The sequence below is a fragment of the Camelina sativa genome, chromosome 14 (assembly GCF_000633955.1).
Source record: "Camelina sativa cultivar DH55 chromosome 14, Cs, whole genome shotgun sequence".
Lineage (NCBI taxonomy): Eukaryota > Viridiplantae > Streptophyta > Magnoliopsida > Brassicales > Brassicaceae > Camelina > Camelina sativa.
The window spans coordinates 12,487,254-12,496,206 of NC_025698.1; the positions used below are offsets into that span (position 1 = coordinate 12,487,254).

Genomic DNA, 8,953 nt, shown 5'->3' on the forward strand with positions numbered 1-8,953 from the left:
ACATTTAGTTGGTTTTAGTAAAGAAGAGGAATTCAGAAACAGTGTCAAGTAGTGGTTTTGGTGATCCATTTCCCGTCGGATCTGAAGGAACCAGATCACGATTTTGGTGTCGTTGGATAGATACTGCTGCAAGGAAGAAATAGAATCTTTCGGTTCTTCATTACAAGTTTGCAGTTTCGACCTGAGGTTTTGGTGGAAGAATTCCGGCGTTACCTAAGCGCTTCAAGTCAGTTCGACGATTGTTACAGATAGAAGGGGTGTTAGGGAAGCCACATGAGCCATCATTATCACCGAAAAAGATTGTTGCTAGCTGCTCCAGCCTTCTTCCTTCCAGTCCTATTTCTAGCCAGAATTCAGGTGAGGGCGTGATCTGTGGATTTTGAACACCAAGCTATTTTGACCGTAATCGTATTATAAGGTTTAGGGATAAGTTGTTTGATTGTTTGTATGATATAGGTTGATTCGTGATGATATGTCTATTAATGACAGATATGTGTTACGTGAGTGTTTGATATTGATATGTGGATGTATGACCATTAGTGTCTGCATGAGGAAAAAGGATGTATGACCATTAGTGTCTGCATGAGTAAAGTGGATGTATGACCATTTGTGTCAACATGAGTAAGAGATGTATGGTCAATGGTGTCTGCATATGTTACGAGTTATTATATGATATTGTGTGGTGGCATGATTCGATGTTTTAGATGTGAGTTGTGTTTAGTGAAATATATAGGTTATATATTGTTGAGGAAGCATGTTTGATTATTGGAGATATTAGGAGGTTTGTTAATAGCTTATTCTTAGACTTTGTGTATGCGCTTGCTGGTGTACTTAGTTTTGTGTTGACGGTCCTTGGACAGGCGGGATCGTTCTCACTGAGTAAAACTTGTTTTACTCACCCCTCTTTTCTCTTTCCTTCAGGTCAAGTTTGGTTAGAGAGTTTTACGCAAGTCGTCGGAGTTCTTTCGGTGTATTTGAGGGTTGGGGTTTCACAGTCCTCACCAGCAACCTCTTCTTTGCCTGAAACCACCTCCGATCTTGTTCTGAAAGAATCTTTTGCATTGTAGATTTTGAAACAAAGCAAAGTTGATGACTCTCTTTTCAATGAGTCATGACAATTACGCTAAAAAAAACATACGGACAAAATGCCAGTCACAGTAATGTTCGCGTGTATTATAATGTCTTTCACTATTTTAATGCCTAAATTCGAATCTCTCTCCAAAAAAATGTCTATTTTTATAAATTTCTCTTCGGTTTATCTAAAAAAAGGATTAAATGTTTGCTATTGACAACTTCTTATTGATTTTTCGGGTTGGAAACCGTAGTTGACAAAATAAAAGGAATAAATGTTTGCTTTCCAATAGATTCTTCTTACTATCCCAAAGCGATGGTTTCTATTTTCCGCTTACCCTAACATTATGCGACCACCATAATATATGTAATAATATATTTTATTTTCACAACGATATAATTCTTTTACTACTAGAATTTAGAAAAACGTTAAACCTACTACTGTATAATATATATTAATACTAGATAAGAGCTCGCACGATGTGCGGATTTAAAAATTGTTGAAAAAAATAAATCTTAAACCTTAAACAATTTTTTGAAAATTTATTTTCTAAAGTAAATATATAAATAATTTAAGTTAGAGAATATTTGTATTTACCTTCATACATTTATCTATATTTATATATTTTTAATATATTATAACAATTATTACAATAATCTAAATCTAAATTATATCCCACTAAAACTTTTGCCAAATACTCATCATTACAAATATTATTATTGTCAAATTTCAAAAACATTTCACAATTTATTCACAAAATATTTTACGTGCAACAAATTCATCAAAGCAATATCTAATAATTAACCACGTATAATTTTACTCTATGTTTTACCATTAAAAATATGTTCTTACATCCAAAATTATTTTATTGTTAAAGTATGCTCTTTATCACCACCTATAAAATGTCTTATAAACAAATTAAACCGATTTTATGTTGCTTTACTTTCATTTTGGCATAATTATAGATCTTATAATTACTAAAATTGTTTTGTGACATAATTTCTTTAACCATGAAGTTTTTTTTACTCCAAAGATATTTTGGATGAATAACTGGTGAAAATTATCTACTCGATTACAATAATTTTATGATTAACCCAATAAAAGTTAAGAAATTGAAAGAAAGTTAATATAATATAATAAAAATAAAATTTTGAAAATTATAATAAGGATGGTATATATTAGTCTTAGATAATTCAAATATACAAAATAGAAACTTTATATACAATCCAAAACATGACATATGTTATAATCACGTTAAGGATCAACAACCTATTTACTCTTCAGAAGTATCCAATTGTACCAAAACAACTTAAACCTATGACCTCGTCTCAAATATTCTCGAATCATAAATTCTCAACTTATTTTTACCCGAATCAAAAGTTCTCATATATTTCTCCATGTACCTGGTTTAAACGGTTTATGAACCTAATCCGATAAAAAACCACATAAATCCGGTTTGAAACCAATTTTAAAATGGTATACCGTTCCAACTTCCCAAATTTGAAACCACTTCTCAATTACTCGATCAAGCAGCTATTGTTTCAGTACCAGAATCATCATTATTCAGAAAAGACAACTCTAAATTTTAACCAGAAACATCAACCACCGACTTATCTTCCAAACTTATAATGCTACTAACTGTAGAATCACTTTTGGAACCCCCATCAGTGTCTCCATCCTCGATTAAATTAGCGGGCATTATATACTTCGATTACATTTCATTGCATCTGATAGCTTGCATTGAAAAACCCGCACGAATCGAAGACCCACGCAATAGATCGACAAAATTATATCAAAAAAAAATTCAAAGATCAAAGCTTTCGATATAAACATATAATGTTATGTAGATATAATGTTATTTTCTTAATTAGCGACTATTATGTTTCAAAAAAAATAATTCTTTTGACATAACTTATGTTATTCTTTTTAAATTTGTTATTCACTATTTATTTATTAATAATAATATACATGCTTAGTGAATTACTTTTTTGTTTATACATGTCAAAATCTTATTGAGAAAACACATATAATATAAGTAACCTACAATGGAAAATAGATTAGTTTTGTTAATTTTTATTTTTGATTTAGAAACTTTTTTTAGATATAAATATGTAAATTTTATTTAGATTTAATGTTATTTTCTTAATTAGCTGTTTTGAAAAATAATATGTTTTTGACACGTGCCAACATCTCATCAATGTACTTGACATGTGTCATGATTATGTTAATGGCTAATTTGAAAACCCAACTTTATATAATAACATTTTTAATATAATAAAAATATTAGTTCAGACTTCAATTCAAGCTTTTTCCTAAGACTGCCAATCGGTTCTTCATGATCTTCGTTTTCTTCGCATGTGCATTCACAAATCTTGTTACAGTACTCAGTGTCCGAAATTGGCTAACCATAGAGACAAAAAATTTATTTATTTATTTTGTTGTGCAAACAAAGACATAAAATTTAATGTGTTAGGTTATATGGTATAACTAGGTTTTAACCTGCGGTACACTGCGGGGCTATATTTTTAATAGTAAAATAAAAATGTAATTTTTTTAATAAATATATATGACTAATATTTTGTAAATTTTAAATATATATCCCCTTATATTTATATATTATATAGGTTTACCGGTTTAAAAATTTAGGTTTACCGGTTTAAATTGTTAAATTCAGAATATAACATGTGGTATATCGTAGTACTGTTTGTTTATTTTACATAATCGTAATTTAATAAACTTAATTAGATATACCTAATATTGAAACGTCGATGGTGTTAACAAAATAATGAACTGATGATTTACTAACAGTTAATAAAATAAATTTTAATTTATATTAATACCTAAACTCATTCCGCTAGATATCCAAACACCATTTTTCTTCTTTGCTTAAGTATAACATTCACGTTTTTCAAAATCCAAATAACAAATATGCAAAAAAATATAGTACCAAAAATCTTGCTAATCAAGTATACATTATCTTCAAAATATCTTAATTTTAGAATTGTTTACATATGATTCAGAAATAAGTTATGAAATATGATATTTTTTTTATTTTTCCTTTTTTTTTTTTGCAGATAAAATGGACAAATATGTATTATGGTAAAGATTAATTTGGGATTTGCACATACATTTGTATTGTTAGCAATAAATATTTCAATGAATTAAGGAGATATTTTAGGAAATATTTAGGAATTTTACAAAACAAATATTTAACGAAATATTATAATTAGTCGTTGATTGATTAAGGAGATATTTTAAGAATTTTGTTCTGCACAAAATCTTGGTTTTAAATTTCATTTTATAAATTAAAATTAAAAATATTTATTGCCAATGGCATGCCTGTAAATAAATGTGAACTTCAGGATTTATTTCATAAATGTCTCCAAAAATATATATATAGATTATACGACCAAATATGGATGACTTTATTTTACCATGTAGTGGTTGAGAATCTTTGTAACAGTGAAACTTTGATATGGATGGAACATAGTATATTTATCTTAGTTGTTTTTTTTAAATATAATAAGATTACAATTATCTTATGTTTTGTTTTACGAAGCTTGAAAATTGTGATTTTTGATCGTTAATATTGACATGTATCACGATCTGATGAGTTACTAACTTTGATATTTAATCGTTAAAATTGACATGTGATCTGGTGAGTTTTTAATTTTGATTTTTAATCGTTAAAACTAACACGTGTCACGATCTGGTGAGTTACTAACTTTAAGAACCAAAGTTTATATAATAAGATCATTTACGAAGAGCATTGTCCTAGAAATCCTGTCAAACATATTTTATACCACCATATTAACTAGTTTTAAGAAAACATATTTCATAAAAAACGAATACGTTTAAACAAGTAAACCTCAACTCATTCAAACGGTATGAGCCTGAATTCATTGCATGGATTCGGTAACATGAAAATTTTGCAAACTGAATAATAAGCTGTCCTTAATTAGTTTTCTCTTTTGTTTTTTTTAATCACACTTTCTTTCTTTTCTCCTTTTTAATGTACTCATTGGTTTCGTCTTATATATTAGAGAAATTGTAAATAATGTCAATTTATAGGTGGAGAAAATGACAACACAAACATATATTCTTTTATCCATACGATCATGCATGTTCTTACTATGTTTTAGCATTGGCTTTGGTCGCAAAAACCTACAAGACAAGCTCGGTGACACTAAATTTGCGCCCGTACCTGTTGAAGCAACCGAGCTTAGAGCCGCTTTGGTTACTAATTCCGAAGCAAGAGACATTTCAAGTACTATTGGTTTGGGAGAGGTTGAAAGTCAAGAAATGCATCACATTTACATAGGAACAGGTAAACAAGACAATATAAACTCTGCGCCTACAAAGACTATTAGGGGTACCGTTTCCATCAAATTCTCATTTCCTATCATCAAGATTCGAATTCCTATTCCAAATCCAAATTTTACGGTGGCTACGGAAAACCAACTCATTGAAGAAAAGATTAAAGGTATTGTCATAAGTCCAACGAAGACTAATGTGTTTGGTATTTCCCTTTGAAATGACGGTCTAGAGCTCGGATTCAGCTACAAAAAACTAGCCCCAACAACCGCATATTGAAGGCCTTGCCAGTTTCCTATAAAGCATACCGCTGAACTGATAATGTTATGGTTTTAGAGACAAATATTTATGGTAACCAGACCATCGAATATAAACAAAATATGTAGTGATCTTTAACCAGCACCTTGCCAAAACTTTTGAATGAAGAATGAAAAATGAAAAAAGGATATATGTGAAACATTTTCTTACATCTATTTACTATATGATTTAATTGCCTATGATCTATAGTAAAAATAGTCATATACTGATCTTAAATCTGAGTTGAGAAAGAAATATAGAAAACCGAACAACTAACCATGTTTCTATCTTAAGTCTTAACATTCTCTTCTCATTGGCAATGAGGATGATCTTGAGAGTGATTCTGTTGTTTCTGTGTGCAGCCTTGAGAAAGTTGTTGAAGATATTGAAGCGCAAGGTCGCAATATCGGTGTTTCAACACTACTAGAATTTCCATAAGCTCCCCGTTGTCGAATAAGCTGAAGCTCGAGCTCATTACTTTGAACTGGAGAGGGTTCGGAAACATCAAGCACCTGGTCATTGTATTCTTCAACAGATGCAACTGTGCTTGTTTCTGTTCGAACAGTTGAATCATCTCCATATAAACCATGTCTTCTTTTCCTTCTTGTTGCTTTTCCCCAACCGTTAATTGTCTCTCTTACCCTTTGAGGTAACAATGCGGCCTTGTAGTTCGTTCCCATCTATAGTTAACATTTTAAAGTTTGTGAGTTTTAATTAAGTACTAGAGTGGATATATAGAAGCTCCAAAGTTTTTTTTTCTTAAAATGTTACCTGAGTGACAAGTGCATAGAGGGGCAGTGTGCTGTAGCTGCATAGAAATTGTCCAGAAAACCTACCAAAAAAAAAGCATGGAAATGTACCGTCTCAAACTATAAAAAAACACATGAGTGTCATATATATATAGCTTAATCGCTAAAATTCCATTACCCTAGAATAAGTCGCAAGTAGACAAGTAAATGATTCCTTAGGAAGCAAGAATGGTATCCAAATTGCCACTGAAGAAACAAAAAAATAAATTAAGTTATATAAGACCACATTTTCAAAGATAAATAAGATTATAGAAAGAAAAAAAAAATAACTTACCCAAAACCAGAAGAAGGAAGCTAGTTCAAAAGCATTCTGTAGGTATCAGAATAAACATATGTTATTACAAAACAAAAACAAAAAGAAAAAATATTTTGTGACTAAAAGAGGTTTCTAAGACTTTGTAGACCTGAAACTGAATGAAATGGATAAGGGATAATAGTAATTCTGGTTTCTTGAACCAGAAAAGTTCATCGCGAGGTCTCAGCTTAACACCGGACACATACTCTGTTATCCCAGCGTTCTCCAATGATAAAGTTGCGATTACATGTTGCAGCTTTGCACCAACCAAAAGAACTAGCTGTTGAAAAGATCAGGTTTAATTGTAAACCAAAATGCAACAGAGAAATGATATGACTCAATTTCTAAAGAAACATGGTGTTGGAATAGTTCTTACAGTGATTGGAATGATTGCTAGCCAGAAATAAAGATTTGATCCTACATTATTATATCCAAAAAAAAACTCTTAAATTACACAAACGATCGAGTGACTAATTCACAAGTACTTGGCACTTAGGTTTTATATGCATACCTTTTATATTGAAAAGCATGAAACCAACTACAAAACCCCAAAGTGGCCCACTGCAAGAGATTAGATCAAAGGAAACTATTCAGTCAAAATAATGCATCGATCATAATTACCCTCTACTCAACATAATTCATGATATGAAATTAATTAGTTTCAATGTTGGATGAATAATGGCTAAAAGTTTTAAATGAAAGCAAGTTAAATTTGGAACAAGAGAGAAAATAACACTAATTTTCTAAGGAAAAAGAGAGAAAATAACACTAATTTTCTAAGGAAAAGAGAGAGAAAATAACACTAACTTCCTAAGTAACAAGAGAGAAAATAACTCCGCAAGGGCTCACCTGACGCCAACAATCTTTTGGAACTCTTCTTCCATAGAGCGAATCATATAGCTATGGAAATCGTATGTCAATGTTAGGTGATGGTTCTGTTTAAAGAAAAATAACAATGATTACAATAACATAATAGACAAAATTCAAATGAAGGTGATAGAACAACCTATAGAAAGATTGGAAAACTATTAGCATCACCCAAACATTTCAAACTATTGCTTGGATATAACAAGTGTTTGCTATTTAAATATAATAGGTTACACATGAGAGTCTCACGCACCATGATGAATCCCTTGCGGAGTGTAAGATAGTCAGAACGAACAACAGAGTGTCCAAACTGTCGGAAGAAACATATCTGTAAGAATAGTTAATAAATACTTAGCCATTTGTATCATAATATGTTATTAAGTGCAAACATAATTACATGTTTACATTCATTTTCAATCATGTATCAAATGTAAAAATAATATTTGTAAAACTTACCACCCATATTAGTAATCTATTCTTGACCAGAGGAGCAGATGTATGATATTGGACAAATGTTGTTTGCCTTCGGAAAATCTTTTCGCGTGCGACCACTGCCAACATTGAAGTATCAAGTTTACTATATAAATATGAATTCCTACGGTGCACAAAAAAAATAAAATAATATATATATATATATATATATATATATGAATTCCTACAAAATCAAAGCCTTAAACCACAACACTAAGCCTATCATATCTCCCTATGTGATATATATATATATATATATATATATATAGTTGAGAAACTAAACTACATCATGAGCTAAAAACCTTGTAATTTCAGGTAATTCATACAACTCTCTATTTTACTTGGCATATAGAATCTTTTGTGTCTAATGTGAAAGGAGAAGATAACCATCTATGCTATTTCTCACCGGTTAAGCAATCATTTCGGTCCATATGAGCCTCCTCTTCCCAGATCCTCCATCTATGAATCTGGGCAAAAAAGATAATCAAATTGAACTTGTACTAACATATGGACGATACACTACACTATCAAATGGAGTATACATTATTAAAGTCTAAGAAGTATATGAAAAGAAGCTAGAAACTCATAAATCTTAGTCCTTAGACATGAAAAATTCAGTAGAAAATATCTAAAAAATGTTTGATAATAGTACTACCTTCACGATTGCAAGAAGCATTGTCAAGCAACTGTAAGTTACATGTGTGACTGCCATTATAAATATGAAGCGATGCAATTGTTCCATGCCTTCATATGAAAGAAATGGCTCATTTCCCTGTGAAGTAGACAATGTTATGTGCGTTTTGGTGTTTTTTTTTTTTTTTTTTTTTT

The 8,953-nt window shown here is 30.5% G+C and overlaps 2 protein-coding genes across 2 annotated transcripts in view; one reads left to right on the forward strand and one right to left on the reverse strand.

The window, feature by feature from the left end:
* Positions 5,084–6,068, forward strand: LOC104741180. The gene has a single exon (XM_010461973.1). The coding sequence runs from the start codon at positions 5,153–5,155 to the stop codon at positions 5,603–5,605; it is 453 nt and encodes a 150-aa protein (XP_010460275.1). The 5' UTR covers positions 5,084–5,152; the 3' UTR covers positions 5,606–6,068.
* Positions 5,970–8,953, reverse strand: part of LOC104741178 (MLO-like protein 14) — a 9,892-nt gene continuing 6,908 nt past the window's right edge. Inside the window, exons 6-17 of the mRNA XM_010461971.1 lie at positions 8,781–8,897; positions 8,532–8,592; positions 8,111–8,205; positions 7,908–7,982; positions 7,637–7,722; positions 7,299–7,348; positions 7,164–7,204; positions 6,897–7,067; positions 6,767–6,802; positions 6,611–6,678; positions 6,455–6,515; positions 5,970–6,363 (exon numbers count right to left, since the gene is read on the reverse strand). Of these exons, the coding sequence (XP_010460273.1) occupies positions 5,980–6,363; positions 6,455–6,515; positions 6,611–6,678; positions 6,767–6,802; positions 6,897–7,067; positions 7,164–7,204; positions 7,299–7,348; positions 7,637–7,722; positions 7,908–7,982; positions 8,111–8,205; positions 8,532–8,592; positions 8,781–8,897 (1,245 nt within the window). The 3' untranslated portion in view covers positions 5,970–5,979. The remainder of the gene's footprint in view (positions 6,364–6,454; positions 6,516–6,610; positions 6,679–6,766; positions 6,803–6,896; positions 7,068–7,163; positions 7,205–7,298; positions 7,349–7,636; positions 7,723–7,907; positions 7,983–8,110; positions 8,206–8,531; positions 8,593–8,780; positions 8,898–8,953) is intronic.

Bases quoted from the DNA above. Each gene is read 5' to 3' on its own strand.
- LOC104741180 (XM_010461973.1), top strand. From the start codon at position 5,153: ATGACAACACAAACATATATTCTTTTATCCATACGATCATGCATGTTC.